At 42.4% G+C, this 17,947-nt stretch overlaps 1 protein-coding gene across 1 annotated transcript; it reads right to left on the minus strand.

The window, feature by feature from the left end:
* Positions 1-5,785: 5,785 nt before the first annotated feature.
* Positions 5,786-13,138, minus strand: LOC108411409 (zinc finger protein 883-like). Its single transcript, XM_017682964.2, has 3 exons — positions 12,775-13,138; positions 10,397-10,826; positions 5,786-8,948 (listed from the first exon to the last, which is right to left on the minus strand). The coding sequence occupies exons 1-3, from the start codon at positions 12,913-12,915 to the stop codon at positions 7,447-7,449; spliced, it is 2,073 nt and encodes a 690-aa protein (XP_017538453.2). The 5' UTR covers positions 12,916-13,138; the 3' UTR covers positions 5,786-7,446.
* Positions 13,139-17,947: the final 4,809 nt, after the last annotated feature.

Raw genomic sequence — 17,947 nt, forward strand, 5'->3', positions numbered from 1 at the left:
TTACAGTGATTACAAGGTAAGCCCTGTATTATTGTCTGACATAATGAACAGCTTTAAATGCTTAACATGCAGATTGTGAAATGGAGAAAAGTTCAGCAAGAACCATCAATTTCTTCATTTTTGTAACGGCTATACTTTCAAAATGTTTTAAAATGTTTTTTAAATGTTTCAAAATGAAAAAAAAAATTCCCTTAGATTTAGATGAGAGGATTTAAATTCCAGCTGCCACAGCTGATGATGTTAAAATGACCTTAGAATATGTTTGTATTTATTGTTGTCATGATAAATTATGTCACAATATGTCACAATATTGATTTTGCATGTCATCAGTACCCTACTGCATGTTTGATTACAAAGGGAGCCCGCCTAGGCCTGCTATATTAGATACAGTGCGACACAGTATGTAAAATATTGAAAAATTGTATTCATAGCTTTGATAGTAAGTTTAAATTGTCACTATTTTTTTTTGTTTTCAGATGTCAGAAAAAATAAATATTGTGACGTATATCATGAAAACGTCTTGAAGTATCCTGTATAGTATGATTTTTTTGCCAGATCTCCCACCTTGGAGCTGACTGGCTTGTTAAAATGTCCTTATGCTACACTGCTCTTTCAACTTGGAATACCATAATAACCACATAGCAACACCCTATCAATCATCTGGGATGTCACACCAACCAACTACCAGCACCCTATTAATCATCTGGGATACAACAGTACCCACCTACTAACACCCTAGCAACCACCTGGAATACCTTAGCAAGCTTTAACTGCACAATCACTCAATATTTTCTTCAAGAAATGCACTTTCGTAGTTTTCTTTTCTTCTCTTTTTGCCATCTCTCTCTCTCTCTTATTCTTTTTTCTTTCATTCATTATTTTTGCATAAACATCTTAGTTGTTGTAAGTCCTGTATTTCCATAAAAATCTAGTTAACTTAATATTTTCAAAGGACCACTGTGATCATGTATTTGAATCTGCTGGATTTTAAATGATGTGTGAAAAATACAGTGGTTGTTGGTGCCAGACGGGCTGGTCTGAGTATTTCAGGAACTGCTGATCTACTGGGATTTTCACACACAACCATCTCTAGGGTTTACAGAGAATGGTCCGAAAAAGAGGAAATATCCAGTGAGTGGTCAGTTGTGTGGACGAAAATGCCTTGTTGATGTGAGAAGTCAGAGGAGAATGGGCAGACCATTCTCTAGAAAGGCAACAGGAACTCAAATAACCAACCAAAATCTCTGAGGAACGTTTCCAACACCTTGTTGAAAGTCTGCCTCGAAGAATTAAGGCAGTTCTGAAGGCAAAAGACCAACAACCACGCCATATTCAAAGTCCCTTAAATCACCTTTCTTCCCCGTTCTGATGCTCAGTCTGCACTTCAGCAAGTTGTCTTGACCACCTATACATGCCTAAATGCATTGAGTTGCAGCCGTGTGATTGGCTGATTAGCTATTTGTGTTAAGCAACTGTACCTAATAAAGTGGCTGGTGAGTGTATGTAAATATGTTGTCATGACCACAAAGTAGTGAATTCAGAATGGACATATGTGCACATTTTGAAACTTTAACAGCGTTTACATACTGTGTGAGACTCAATGTTTTCAAAAAAGAGAAGAATCCCAGAAGGGAATTTCCAAAAGTCACAAAACATAATTTGTATCCAGAATTTAATTTTGTTAAAGTAAAAGTCTCCAGAGGCCTCATTCACCAACCATTCCTACACTCACTAACACAGTTTTGACAAAGATTCTGACGGGAGATAATAAATGAGATGCAGGTACACAGGGATAGAACACTGATATAGAATCTTCCAGATTATACAAGATATGGATATGAGACGTACACATTTAAGAACAAACTTAGGAGGTATATTGGAGAACGAGGCCCCAGACATACTGTGAGAGATGGCTCTAAGGTCAGGTCCTCCTCTCCTCCTCTCTTGCACAGTGCTGCCATGAGGAAAGGTGGCACACGAGCAAGCAACCAAAGTTCATTTATGTAGCGCTTTTTACAGCAGGTGCTGTCACAAAGCAGCTTTACAGAACAATCAGTATTACAGAAAGAAAATCCGGGTCCGATCCCTCATGAGCGTCGCCAGTGGCAACAGTGGCAAGGAAAAACTCCTTAAAGGAGGAAGAAACACTGAGAGGAACCAAGACTCAGAATGGGGAACCCAACCTTCTCTGGTCGACACTGGATAGCAAACATAGTTAGTATAAAGTATCATAGTACAAAGCGGGAAAAACAGGTGGGCAGCGGTTTAGATTATGATTAGCAGCAGCAGCAGCATCTGAGGGTGAGGACTGCACAACGTCATACAGCAAGAAGCTCAGTGGTGGTCAAGCTGGTCCAGAAGGCTGGCGAGCAGTGGGCACCCAATAAAGGCAGAAGAGGCAGCAGCATCAGACGTACAGGATGGGCAGCTGTTCAACTTGGCAAAGAAAGGAAAGAAAAACACAGTTCTGTAAAGAGTCACTGACCACAGATTACAGTGTTAACAGGGGGCAGAGACTCCAGCAGGTCTAGACCTAACAGGGAAGACTAATCACCAAAGGCTTCACTGTACAAGTAAGTTTTTAGCCTAGACTTAAAGACTGAGGCTGTGTCTGATTCCCGAACATTAACAGGAAGATTATTCCAGAGCTGGGGGGCTTTGTATGAGAAGGCTCTCCCCCTGATGTAGCTTTATTAATTCTAGGTAGTATAATGAGAATGAGAGAGCCCTTAGAGAAATCTGGGGCCAGAAACATGGTTGGTCAGATTTTGACCAGACATCCTGGCACATTATGACTGCTTACATTCCTCTTGTAAGTCAAAAGAGTTCACTTTGTCTCAAGAATTCTGGTCAGTTTATGGATAAAAGAAGCCGAATCCACTACAAAAGTGAGCAAAATTCTGTTTTCCACAATATGGAAAACATATCCTTTCATAAGTAAAGCTGCTGTAAACTGTTGTCCCTTAGTGGACGACCACACTGCTTTCTGCACAGCAGTGGCGTTCTGCCTCTGTGGTTTTCAGCTTGTGTGAAAGCAAACATCCTGTCCTTCTCACATAATGTGTGAAAACATGCTAGACACCTGCAGACTTAAAACGCAGTGACATCTGTGAGGCGCTGTACTTTAATCTCTAATGTGAAAAACACTGAAACCCTAATAGTGGCTTGTTTAATCAGTGGTATAGCTCTGCCACCCAAACGGCGCAGTGCCGAGGCTAAACATTGGCAAGTTCAAACCCTGGTGATACTACAGCCCTCCGTGGCCGGGGGTCCAAGACAGCACTTGCTCTCTGGTTCTTCCCCCATCACTCAGTGTGATGCTAGTTGGCGCAGGCATCTGTTAGCTGAGATAACGGAACTGGCGCTTGACGCCCAATGCGTTCGGCTGTCCAATGATGTTGCATGAGCGGCAGCCTGAAATGATGCGGTGGTGCTTTGCAAGTCTTGGAGGAAGCCTGTGGCAGCCTTTGCCTTCCTAGCTCTGGTAGTATCGTGTGATTGGAGGGGAGGTCCCGACTAGTGAGTGGAATCAGAGACGATGGAAATTAGTTGAAAAATTAAAAAAACTGGTATGACTTCAAAGTTTCCCTCATGTAATATCACAAGAGGCACTTACACTCACCTGCCACTTTATTATGTTCAGTTGCTTGTTAACACAAATAGCTAATCGGCCAATCACACGGCCGCAACTCACTGCATTTAGGCAGGTAGAGGTGGTCAAGACAACTTGCTGAAGTGCAGACCGAGCATCAGAATGGGGAAGAAAGGGGATTTAAGGGACTTTGAACGTGCCGTGGGCGGCACGGTGGCGTGGTGGGTAGCGCTGTCGCCTCACAGCAAGGAGGGCCTGGGTTCAATTCCCTGGCCGGGTGACCGGGGTCCTCTCTGTGTGGAGTCTGCATGTTCTCCCCGTGTCTGCGTGGGTTTCCTCCGGGTTCTCCGGTTTCCTCCCACAGTCCAAAGACGTGCAGTCAGGCCAATTGGGTGTGCTAAATTGTCCCTAGGTGTGAGTGTGTGAGTGACTGACTGTCTGTGTCTGTGTGTCTGCCCTGCGATGGACTGGCGACCTGTCCAGGGTGTATCCTGCCTTCCGCCCGAAGACTGCTGGGATGGGCTCCAGCTCCCCCCCGCGACCCTGATGGAGAAGCGGCTTAGAAAATGGTAAAATGGCCAGTATAGTAAATATATATATATATATATATATATATATATATAGAATATAGTAAAAGACAACGCTTCTATTTAAAACCATGAGCGCTCAAAGAACCCTTTGCATGATTAATGGTTCTCTGCATTGTTAAAGGGCGCTGTAGTTGGTTCTATATATAGAACATTTTTGAAAAGTATTCTATATAGCAACAAAAAAGGGTTCTGCTATTGTAACGATGTCAGGCCTGTAAAAGATTCATCTTTTTCAATAAGGTTCTATACAGAACCATCCACAGCACATCAACCACAGTCTCCATCACCCTGAAAACTCCTTTCAAAATGCAAAGAACCCTTTAATAATGCAAACGGTTCTTCTATTGTACATGGTTCCATATAGAACTGTTTTCTACTAAAGACCCCTTGAAGAACCAGACTTTTTAAGAGTGTAGGGCTGCAAAAGGGTGGTGAGGGAGAGAGATAAACACATTGTTGATGCCAACAAAGATTTATTTAGACTACCTGTCAAAAGTTTCAGGACACTTACCAGCTTTTCAATGTTTTTTCATGTAGTGGTGAATACAATCACAATCTTTACTGGAATTTTGCCTTTACAGGAATTCTGTGAAGGTTGTCTTTACAGGAATTCTGTGAAGTTTGTCTTTACAGGAATTCTGCGAAGCTTCTCTTTACAGGAATTCTGTGAGGCTTGTCTTTACAGGAATTCTGTGAAGCTTGTCTTTACTGAAATTTTGTGAAGCTAGTCTCTACAGGAATTCTGTGAATCTTGTCTTTACTGGAATTCTGTGAAGCTAGTCTTTACAGGAATTCTGTGAAGCTTGTCTTTACAGGAATTCTGTGAAGCTTGTCTTTACTGGAATTCTGTGAAGTTTGTCTCTACTGGAATTCTGTGAAGCTTGTCTTTACTAGAATTCTATGAAGCTGCTTTGTAGCAAGATCAGTTGTAAAAAGCGCTATACAAATAAATTTGACTTGATTTGACATGTAAATGTACAGTAAGTGCCTCCTGTGATAGTAACTTAGCATCATAACACTGTTTTTTTTTCATTTTTTCCCCAATTTCCCCCAATTCCACTCACTAGTCACCCCATCACACAATACTACCAGAGCTAGGAAGGTATACCTAATAAAGTGGCCGGTGAGTGTATGTGAGGAAAACCATAAAAGAATTGAGCTGCAAGTTCATTTAAACATCTAAATCAGTGCATCTGAAATATTTACAGCATTTGTCATTTTATTTTTTTTCAAGGTTTTCACAGGATTACAGTGTAAACAGTAAAGAAATCTGAGTCTCTACAATCAACCAATGAACAATAAACAATGAACATGTAAAAAGTGAACTTTTCCAGTTTAAGTCCATGACATTCAAAAACAAGACCCTCTTACCCTGTAATAAAATCTAAGAACGTTCGGGCTGGTCCAGGTCTCGGTATTGAGATAATATTCCATAGTATTAAGTATTATTAGACCCTGATTAGACCCACAACAGGGAATTTTCACCTCTGCATTTAACCCATCCGTGAAGTGAAACACCACATGCACTCTAGTGAGCACACACACTAGGGGGCAGTGAGCACACTTGCCTGGAGCGGTGGGCAGCCCAATCCGCAGCGCCCGTGGAGCAGTTGGGGTTAGGTGTCTTGCTCAAGGACACCTCAGTCATGTGCTGTCGGCTCTAGGGATCAAACCAGCGACCTTCCGGTCACGAGGCTGGTTCCCTAACCTCCAGCCCATGACTGCCCCCATAGTGCAGATTATCGGACAATTATCACATCATTCCAAATTTCAATACCTATGACATCAGCCTTATGAGCATCTCTAATCCAAACAGCAGACTGCTGATTGGGTATCTATATAGTCCATTTGCTCTCAACATCAGCTTTTTAAAGTTGTTTAGAGTTTGTAGGTCATTTAGGTCCATCATATTAGGTCCATATACCCGCTTCCAGCACCCCATTAATTTCTCATCTAGCCACAACCACAATTTGTTTATAATAAAATAGCTATCAAAAAGGTGCTGTTCAGGAATCGTATCAGAGTCAAGCTATCAGTATTGTACTGATATTGAAAAAGATACCTAGCCACAGCCTTGGTTTAACTGTCCACCCTGACCAAAATTAAAGCCTAAACATTTCTGTCCTACCCATTAGTGGTCATCTCCAGAAGCAAGAAAAATGTTACCCAACGCAAAAAAGGTTGGACTGAAGCCTAAACGGATGTCTTGGTCCAAAATCTGCTCACACAAATAAATTCCTCATGATAAAATATCTTTAAACATTTAACATTTAAAATAAAAGCTTGATGTAGTGCAAAAAACATTTTCAAACATACCGTTCACTCTCTGTCCCAAACAGTCCCTATATAAAAAACAATATATATAAAATCTTTTATGAGGTAACAATAAACCTCATTTACATACATTCACCTACAGCAGTTATAGATGGAAAAGTTGGGAAAATGGTCATGTAAAATGAACTGTGGGTTTTTTTGAGACATAAAACTCTACAAACATCATAAATTGAAAATAAAATGCAGGAAACATGCAGGACGTGGGCCCTGTGTAAACAAAGTCGCTGTAAAGTTAGCCAGTCCAATTTACAGAAGTCATCACAGCATCATCACTCCCACAATGTCCATGAACCTGAGCTGATTCAGCTATCTTATCCCTTTCTAGACGTACAAATGTCTTGCAGGTACAGACGTGATCTCTTAACGAGAATATCATAGGGTGACCATTAGAGATTTTGGGCTGAACATTGGTAGAAACTGGACAAACTGGGTATGAAATTTATAAACCAGTCCAGTGCTTCATGCATGCAGATCTCAAAGTAGGGGGTGACTGTGCACTCGTCAACAATGCCCAACAGACAATAAACCTGTTGTTTACACGTGGATGTAATGTAAGTTAGTACTGCTGTAAAGTTCCCAAAGAACTCCCCCAAGTGAAGCATGGTAGCATTAGAAGATATCTGATACCTGAGTTACTGTCTAAGTAAATGAATACCTATGTAACTCAGTACCTAAGTAAATCAGTACCTATGTAACTCAGTACCTAAGTAATGTGGTTTCATGGTATCACTTTTAGGCATCAAACCACAAAACCACCAAACATTAATTTTGAAGAATGAACATCAGCCAACAAAAACTTCTCATTAGCTAAAGGAATTCAAGGTTGGTTTTAGAGGGGACAAACCTTTGGTAGTAACAGATTCTACTACATTCCAGCACAAAACCTTTAACAAACTGTCCTCAGACATGTACCCCTGTCACGTCTGTCCCTTAAGCCCTTGGCATATGTACTTTCTGATGGCTCCGAAGGTGCGACAGCTGTGTGAAAGTCTTACCACACTCAGTGCAATGGTAAGGTTTTTCTCCTGTATGTATTCGCTGATGGATTTTAAGGCTGTATGAGTGAGCGAAGGTCTTCTCACACTGAGAACAATGGTAAGGCTTTTCATTTGTGTGCGTCCGCTGATGGAGTCGAAGATTGGAATACCTCGAGAACTGTTTCCTGCAAGTAGAGCATTCGTAAGGCCTCTCTCCAGTGTGGACACTCTGATGCCTTGATAGTGTAGATGAATTTGAAAACTTCACCCCGCAAACAGAGCACTGGTACGGCTTTTCTCCAGTGTGTACCCTCCGATGGGCTCTGAGACCTGAAGACTGAGCAAATGTCTTATCACACTGGGAGCAATGGTAAGGCTTTTCTTTTGTATGGACCCTTTGGTGCTTTTTAAGCAACGAAGGGTATGCAAACTTTTTCCCACAAGTAGAGCATTGGTGTTTCTTCTCTCCGGTGTGAACGATTCGATGCCCTATTAACAATGCCAAACTGGAGAACTGCTTTTCACAGGTCAAGCACTGGTAAGGCTTTTCTCCAGTGTGTGTTCTCTTGTGTATTTTCAGTATTGATGAGTGTGCAAACCTTTTACCACACATGTTGCACTCGTAAGGCTTCTCTCCAGTATGTTTCCTCTGGTGGTTTTTAAGGTACACTGAGCGTGTGAACGCCTTTTCACACTGAGAGCACTGGTAAGGCCTCTCTGAAGCATGTAACTTCTGATGAGTCGTAAGACTTCCTGATTGACTGAAAGTCTTACTGCACTGAGGGCACTGGTAGGGCTTCTCTCCAGTATGAGTCCTATGGTGAACTCTGAGTTTTGCTGAATTAAGGAAGGACTTGCTACACTGAGAGCACTGGTGAGGCCTTTGCTTTGCATGCAACCCCTGATGGCTTCTAAGGCTTGATGAGCATGAGAACTGTTTCTCACAAATGGGACACTGGTAGGGCTTCTGTCCAGTATGTATTCTCTGATGGATTTTAAACGAACTGGAATTTGGATAAGCCTTGTCACACTCGGAGCACTGGTAAGGTTTTATTCCAGCATGAGCTCTCAAATGAGTCGTGAGTTGCCCCGAGTCGCGGAAAGCCTTATCACACCGAGTGCACTGGTAGGGCTTCTCTCCGGTATGTATCCTCTGATGGATTGTCAGGTATCCCGACTGAATGAAAGTCTTACCACAGAAAGAGCACTTGAAAGGCCTCTCGCCCGTGTGCACTCTCATGTGTATTTTAAGGCTTGATAACGTAGCTAAAGTCTTTCCACACTGTGAGCAAGAATAAGGCCTTCTTCGTCTGTTGCGTCTTGCAAGTTTGCTTAGGCATCTGGATGTCCAGACAGGCTTCCGATGCAATGGCTTTTGCCTAATCTTTTTCTTCTTAATCGTTTCTCCAGATTGCTGACTGTTCCCACTGCAGGATGACCACTGGCGCTGCTCACCTATTTAAGGAAATAAGCAATATTGTTACCATATTATTTTATGTGTTAACGAAATTGTTTTTCCATTAAATAAATCACCAGCCGCGTGTACCAGCTGCCCGACCCACCCTCTCTAATGGCAGTCATCAGCGCCTGAGCCTTGCACACTAACGAAGGCTGTGAGTGATTTGTCTGAAATAGAGGTAATACTATTCCTAGTTCTGAAGTTTATATTTGGTTCAATTTCTTCCAACTGAATAGTCCTCTCTTTAAATAGATGGTTACTTAATAAAGTAAAATGTTCTACATAGAGCCACGAACACTCAAAGAAACCTCTGCATTATTAAATGGTTCTTTGCATTGTTACAGGGTTCCTCAGACTGATAGAAAATGTGCATGAATGTGCTATAGATGGTTCTATATAGAATACTTTTATAAAGAGTTATACATAGCATCCAAAACAGTTCATCTGTTGTTACAAGCTGAAGACTGAGAACAGTGGCCGCGAGAGGCATGAAGATGGCGCACTGCTCTAGAACTCCCGCCCTCTCTTGCCGTTTACATACAGCCAGATAATCTGTTAATAATCCAACTAATAGCTCGGTTGGAATAGAATAGGTCCATGTGTCTGTTAGTCAGACTGAGGCCATTCCAATACAGTTTCAATCTGATTGAACAGGGTCGGTGATCCAGTAAATAATCTGTTAAATAGATTAATAATAGCAGTGTAAGCGCCTGTATATGATTGCATTCCCTATCGGAATGTTTAAGTATGTTCTGTGCATGTGCACCCGCATCATAATGGAAGTTCAACACAGAAACTGATTGGCAGAAAAGACGACGTTTATGCATCAAACTTTAAAATGCTTAAAAACAGTTAAAAGCAGAATAGACAGAGGTCTCAGAATGGTGCAGGATCTTCCTCTCGCCACTTCTTTAGTACATACAGTGTAGCTCGTGGTCAGCAACATGATCAGTCTAACACAGTCTTGAATGTTGGAGCTAAAAAAACGGCAAACAGAAAGATTTCAGCAAACATCGATAATTTGGAGATGAATGGATTTGCCTGCATTTATAATCACTCCAGCTGGTTTCCTGATCCGATTAATCTATTAATCTGATTAAACTATCAGTCACTAAAAGTCGCGAGGCTGAAGTTTCGTTCACCAGCGTCTTGTTCAAATTGTCCCGTTCCATCTTAAGTGGTGCCTGAGGCATCAGAATGTAACTGCTGCACAATTTATTGTTAAAACCGTGTTAAACTGATCGTGTACTGATAAACTGAACTGATCACCAAGACCTACACCAATTACTTGCAGCGTGCAAGATTAAACACAAGATTGTTGACCAGAGTGTGATATAAACACCTTTTTCTCTAGAGTCCGAATTAATTCAATCAGATTGGCTAAAATCTCTGCACAGCCTGTGGTATAAGTAGTAAAATAAAATAAAAACAGCAAGACACGCACCTGAGGTCAGTGTGTCTTCATCATGGTTGTCCAGGCTGACCATCTTGCCACAGTCCACCAGCTTCACCGAACACATCTGTAACAGCGTCTGCTGGTCTCCACCACTGAACACAGTGTAAGACATCTGCTCAGGGTTTGACTCGTGTTTACACTGTGGAGGTCTTTCCTCCAGCCCCTGAAGTGCTCGCGTGCTTTCATCTTCACCCACAGCTCCCTGGGTCTCTGCGGCGGTCTGTCCATTTGCACGAACGGAAGTCACATCGAGCGCGTCCTCAGGCTCCTGCGGAGCGGACTGGTCTTCACCACGGTGTCCAGTACCGGCTATTTCTTTTGAAAACTGTTCATTTTTTAGTTCAGCCAAAAAGCTGGATACGTCCAGCGTCTGCTGCCCCACATCACTGACTTCCCGCTTCAGAGCCTCGTATTCAAGCTACAACAGACAAAAACATACAAAGCACTAACATCGGAAATTCCACAGACGCACTGGAAGCAATTAGGAAATCAATATAACTGATCATTAGTTCATTATTCCATATCATTAGCAAAGAAAAGGGTTTTATACAGAACCATGAACACTCAAAGAACCATTCAAAGAACCCTTTGCACGATTAAAGGGTTCTTTGCATCGTGAAAGTGTTCTTTCAGATTGATGTGGAATGTGCTGATGATGGTGCTACATAGAACCTTTTTGAAAAGGGTTCTATAAAGCACCAAAAATGGTTCCTCTATTGTGTAAAGCTTGACATCATTTCAATTGAAGAATTTGCAGACAGAAAACAACGAAGAAGGTTCTTCACAGGTTCTTTAGACGTTTGTACGCTTAAAAGCTTCTTAGCCTGGTGAAACTGTTCTTCAGATTGTTGGAGGTCGTGTTTTAATGACTCTGCACAGAACCTTTTCGAGAATGGTTCCACATAGCACCAAAAAGGGTTCTTCTACTGTAGAAAGCTTGACATCATGACAATCGAAGAACGCTCTTTGGTGCTTTATAGAACCCTTTTCAAAAAGGACATTCTTAGGAACCCTTTTATGGTGCAAAGAACCTTTTAAGTGTGCAAAGGTTCTACACAGAACCATTAAAGGTTTCTGTGGATTCCGAAGGGATCTAAAGGTGTCTCTAATGGTAACCATTTACGCAATTCACATTAGACATTTTCTAATGGTTATGATGGTCTTTTTCAGTAGTCCAACAGCTATTAAATGGTGTTTAATGGTAATGATTAAGCTAGTTCCCACACACAAACTAGTTTTATTTCTAATGGTTGTAATGGTCTTTTTCAGTAGTCCAACAGGAAGTTAGTGGTCTTTTATGGTAACCATTAAGCCAGTTCCCATTAGAAAGCAAAACTATATGTTAATCCGATTTGTTCTATTGGTCTGTGATCTACACTGTGATATCATCCGATCAGGAAAACACAAACCACTAAGACTGTCTAGTGGACACCATCAGGAACCAGCAGACACTTAATGGCTTCTGAGATTTTTGCAGCTGGATTATTAATGTGCTTCCTGTTTGCGGTTGAACTGAATGAGCTGCGTCCCAAACCACAAACTACTACACACACCACACTCTGTGCTGGTGGTCTGGTGGTCTGACGCGTTGTTTATATAAAGTGCGGTTTGGGACGCAGCCGCGGTCTCGTGTGACCCTAACGACAGCACTGCGTCGCTGTATTAGCGGAAAATGCTGGACTATCCGGTTAATGGAACGAAGCCGAAGTCAATTTCTTGTTCGAACTGTTCTGTTCCACCTTAAACGGTGGAGCCTGAGGCACCAGATTGTAACGGCATCATTTAAGGTGGAACGGGACAGTTCGAACAAGAAGCTAGCGAATAACTACTGCCTTTTAAGGTGGAACGGGACAATTATAACATGAATCTAGCAAATAAATACTGCCACTTAAGGGGGAACGGGGAAATTCGAACAAGAACCCAGTGAATAACTGCTGCCGCTTAAGGTGGAACGGGAGGATTCGAACAAGAAGCTGACGAATAACTAACTTACTGCATCCCTTAAGGTGGAACGGGATAGTTCAAACAAGAAGCTGGCGAATAACTACTGCCTTTTAAGGTGGAACGGTGCGATTGATTCTAACATGAATCTGGCAAATAAACACTGCCACTTAAGGTGGAACGGGACAATTCGAACAAGAAGCTGGCGAATAGCTACTGCCCCACTTAAGGTGGAACGGAACACTTCGACATATAATCTGGCGAATAACTACTGCACCCCTTAAGGTGGGACGAGAAAATTCGAACAAGAATCCAGTGAATAACTACTGCACCACTTAAGGTGGAACGGGACACTTCGACCAACAAGCCAGTGAAAACTACTGCCACTTAAGGTGGAACGGGACAGTTAGGAAAGTAAAGCTGACCTCGTGCTGCTCCCTCTGCGTCAACTTCGCCTCCAGCGTCGCCACCAGCGTCCTCAGCTGAGCCAGTTCAGTCCGGAGACCCTCCAGGGTGGAGATGTCCACCATGGAGAGGTCAGTGCTCACCGCCCTAGTGCAGGACATCCCTGAAGCTGCGCCAGGCGCCTGGTTCGAGCTATTTATAGGCTGGAGGTGGACATTCAGGACCTGCTGGAGCCAAAAACACAAACACACCCCCTGAAACTGAAACTGGACATTAACAGGGCCGAGTGAGCTCCCACACACGCGCGAGGGGGCCGGACAAACCGGCCGACCTGCTTCTCCAGGGCTGACTTTAATTTTCTACGGAAGAGCAGAGGGGACAATCCAGCAGCGCCGCATAGGTGCTATTACAGCTTAGAAAACCCTTTATAACAGCAGCGGTGTGTGTGTTACTGTCTGGACTCACTGTTATAAGCATTCTTAGTCTGATAATCTCTCAGGCTTATTTCACCACTGACTACACCCTTAAAAGGATGGTTCTCCAGTGAAGGCAATGGTTCTATTTAGAGCCATGAGGTCTACACAGAACCATTTTGTGCTTGAATAGGGTTTGCATGGTGAAATGGTTCTTCAGGTTGATGACGCGGCATATGGCTCTGTATAGAACCTTTTGAGACTGGTTCCATATAGGGTCATAATCAGAAGCTTGGAACAATAACAGAACCCTTTGTGGTGCTACACAGAAGCACTTTAAGCATGCAAAGAACCATTTAACCATGAAACGGTTCTATGTAGAGCTCATGGTTTTGAATAGAACCTAAAGAACCCTTGAAGAACCATCTATTTTAAGAGTGTACTGCATTGGAATTGCCTTCAGTGAAGGGACTGGTTCTATTTAGAACCATGATGTCTTTACAGAACCATTTTATGCTTGATTATTTATTATTACGTGGCGAAATGGTTCTTCAGTTTGATTGAACATGTGATATATGGTTCTGTAATAGCACTATATACCACACGTTCTGGCTTAATAGAACTTTTTGAGATTGGTTCCTTATAGGGTCAAAATCTGAAGCTTGGAACAATAACAGAACCCTTTGTGGTGCTACATAGAACCACCATAAGCATGCAAAGAACCATTTAACCATGAAACGGTTCTATGTAGAGCTCATGGTTTTGTATAGAACCATCTATTTTAAGAGCGTATTGTGTTGGAACTGCCTTCAGTGAAAGCAATGGTTCTATTTAGAACCATGATGTCTATAAAGAACTATTTTAGGCTTGATTATTTTTGCATGGCAAAATGGTTCTTCAGCCTGATGGGACGTGTGATACATGGTTCTGTATTAGCACTATATACAACACGTTTAATCTATTTCCTTTCTTTTCTGATGTGTCTCTCTGGTCTGGTTTCATTTGTTTATCGGTTTGTTTTTCCTCTTTCTCTCCCTTTGCTGTATTTTATTTAGAGTTGTATGATCCTTCTAACAGACCAGCATGTTGGCTGATGTCTCTGTTGACCTTTTTTGGGGAAAAAATTCATTTAAAATGTTCTAGATTAAAGAACATGGACACACGAAACCTACAGTACATAAACCTCGCCAGTTCTCCAGATGTGGACCCAAAAGCCTGTTGATGAGGGCTTGAGAACATTTGTTCAGTCCAGCCAGTTCAGGAAGAGAGAAGTAGGGAAGGATTGACCATCAATCAGATCTGCTGTCTGTCTGTGTGGAAGACTCTGTATATCAAACCCTGCTGGAAAAAACCATTAGAACCATTACGATTAAAGCCAGTGTGCGAAATGACCCCTTATATTCAGGAGGTCCCATGTTGGCTGGCTAATCCAGCGTTAGCTAACTCAGCGGTAGCTAACTCACTGTCCATAGTGGTCCTGATGCTTTAATGTCAGTAAATGTTTGCTTTATCGGACCTCCATCAAGCTGGACCCCCATGTGGTCAGAAGTGGAATAAAAACACTACTGTTTGTGCTGCATTTGTGCTGGTTTGTGCTGGAGAAATCATCGTTTGTGCTGCCATCACTTTAAAGAAATTAAACAGAACATTTTATTGCCTGTGACGTCACGCAGCCCCCCATCAATTTCCAAATCGCACCATTTGGCAGACCCTCAGATCCAGAACGACTTACAATGTGACCATTTTGCACAGGAAGGCGAAGGTATTATTAGGAATCTTGCCCAAGGACTCTTATTGGTACAGTGTTGGGCGTTTGCCCAGGTGGGGATTGAACCCCAGCCTACAGTGTGGAAGGCAGAGATGTTACCCACTACACCAACCAACCACGCCAAAAGGGTCTCATTCGTTTGTGCTGGTTTGTGCTGTTAAAAGAAAAGTTTGTGCTGTTTTCATTCTCCAGTTACAAAGCCATAAAGGTTGGACGAGTGACGTCACGCCAACACCAAAAGGGCATTCGTGCTTTTATTATTTTTTTCAAGTTAACAAGCAGTTTTCCAGCGACTGACGTCTCGCCCACCCCTCCCGACATCCACAAAATAGTCATACTGGTTTGTGCAGCGATCATGAGAGGCACCTGTAGCTTCCAGAGCACATATGAACACCACTGTTGTTTTATCAGCCTTGTATACTGTGTCTTTGCCCTTGACAGACTCAGAGACATGACCATTTGAAATACTTTTTCATGAAGCCGCCACCTGGTAGGTTTATGGGGAATGGATCACTGTTGAAGCATTGTTCTTTAAGCCACTGCAGGTCACCACACATGGCAGTTTCCTATCCTTCCAGTTCAAAGACCTGCACTCTTTCATAGCTCTTGTTTCCCTTTTCCAGGTTGAAGACTGTAACTGACATTCCAGACAATGCATTTTAGCCTGATGGTGTACACGCCTCTGGCAGCTTCTTGCTGAAAATGCAGTGTGGACTCCTAGTGCTGTGCCCAGATGTGTCAATGCACACACCTTCTAAACCGCGGGAGCCTATCCCAGCTGTCATCAGGCAGGATACACCCCAGACCCCACACAGAAAGGACCATGATCGCCCGGCTGGGGAAATCGAACCAAGGCCCTTCTTGCTGTGAGGCAACAGCTTTACCCACCACACCACCGTGCCACCGCTACGTCAATGCACCAACCCATAAATCACCAGCCCTGGTTAAAACCCCCCAGTGCTCTGCATGTGACTTCTTTCTAAAAGGAATCTTTATCCTAAGCCATGTTTCTATATGGACCAAATAACAGTCACACACAGGTAAGGGGGAGGGGAACTTGTCGTTGAAAGCTGCAGACAGCGCTACCTCTGACACCAGTTTTTAACCCATCTTTTCCAGGTAAAACATTCAGTAAAATATCAATCTACTTTATAAAGAGAACTATCTCAATTCAATATCAGTGATGAAATACAGAATCTCGGGTGGATTGTTTGTCGTACACATAAAGGTATTTTCTGGAAAAGGCAATGCATGTTTGACTTGGCATGCAGTTTACTAGTGATCAGTAAATGGCCTGATAGACTGTGGGGTGAAAACAGAAGTGTACCAAATTTTGTTCCAAAGAAGTTGGGACAAACGTTCCAAAGAAGTTGGAACAGGGCCAACAAAAGACTGGGAAAGTTGAGGAATGCTCAAAAAACACCTGTTTGGAACATTCCACAGGTGAACAGGTTAATTGGAAACAGGTGAGTGTCATGACTGGGTATAAAGGGAGCATCCCTGAAAGGCTCAGTCATTGTAGCCTTAAAACACATCAGCAAGTACATACTGGAGAGAAACCTTACCAGTGTTCTCAGTGTGGGAAAGCCTTCCCCTGTTCTTCTAACCTTAAAACACATCAGCGAGTACATACTGGAGAGAAACCTTACCAGTGTTCTCAGTGTGAAAAGACTTTCTCTCGGTTACCACACCTTAATTACCATCAGAAAACACATGCTGCAAAGAAGACTTAACATCATCCAGGGTTCAAAGACATCTTGGAGACGACAGCCACGTTGGGCAGATAGTAACTCTGGATAACACTGGGATTACTTTGTCCTCCGCTGTCTGTATTAGAACAGTAACGTGCTCGAGAAATGTATTAGTGATCTACAGCAACTCAAGGTTCAGAAACAGACCTGTTCATTTTAAGCATCACTTTTCTTCTTCTAAAATTGCTCAAGGGTACAAAGATAATATTTGTGAATGGTAGACAAAGTTTAAGTGTTCATTGTTTCAGTTTGCAACCATATATACACCTCCTTGTTTTCTACTCTCACTGTCCATTTTATCAGCTTCCCTGACCGTATAGGAGCACTCCATGTGCTTTTCTGCATATTTTATTACCCTGTTCTTCAGTGGTCAGAACCCCCATGGACCCCTCACAGAGCAGATATTATTTGGGTGGTGTGGGCACAGGACACTGCCCACTCGAGCAGCACTACTGTGTCAGATCCACTCAGACCAGCACAACACACACTAACACACCACCACCACATTAGTGTTACTGAGAGTGCTGAGAGTGATCCATCACCCAAATAGTACCTGCTCTGTGGGGCTCCTGTGGGGGTCATGGTCACAGGGTAACAAAGTTCAGTTTCATTTGTGAAGAATACTATAAAGTCTGCAGTTCAATAGTTAAAATTAAACCCATTATGTTGTGAATTGGTGTATTATTCTCATACCTGATCTCCAGTAGGTGGCAGTCTTTATATAAGATTATTTTGGTCTTGAGGAGGAGGCTGTTGAACAACACTGATTCTAAAAGCTCCCTCTCAGAAAGTTACTACTTGAAATGGTTAGGAATGCCCTGCCTGATGTCTGAGACATTAATATACAATAGCTTTGTGATAAAGTTCTGAACTAAAAATCATAAACATTACATGTAAAAAAGGCTCATGTAGGTTTCCTGGTGGTTCTGGATAGTAAATAAAATGGCTATATTTGTGTTGAAGTCAGTGCGACCCCTGGTTCCTATCTCCACCACTGTAAGAACATCCGAGGCTGGACATTTCTCAACAACACACCACTTAAAAACTAATCTGAGTGCCTTAGTCTGTATCTGAACCACTGCATTATCACAGATTTTTCCTCTTTAAAATGTAAACTTTCTAATGCAAAGTTGTCCTCAAACAGTATTTTTTTCAGTTTCATCACTATTTTACCATCAGCAACATTACACGTGAAAACTCAGAAGACACGTGTAGGTTAACTGGTGGTTTGACAGTAAATATATTATTATATCTTATAGTT

The sequence above is a fragment of the Pygocentrus nattereri genome, chromosome 12 (assembly GCF_015220715.1).
Source record: "Pygocentrus nattereri isolate fPygNat1 chromosome 12, fPygNat1.pri, whole genome shotgun sequence".
NCBI lineage: Eukaryota > Metazoa > Chordata > Actinopteri > Characiformes > Serrasalmidae > Pygocentrus > Pygocentrus nattereri.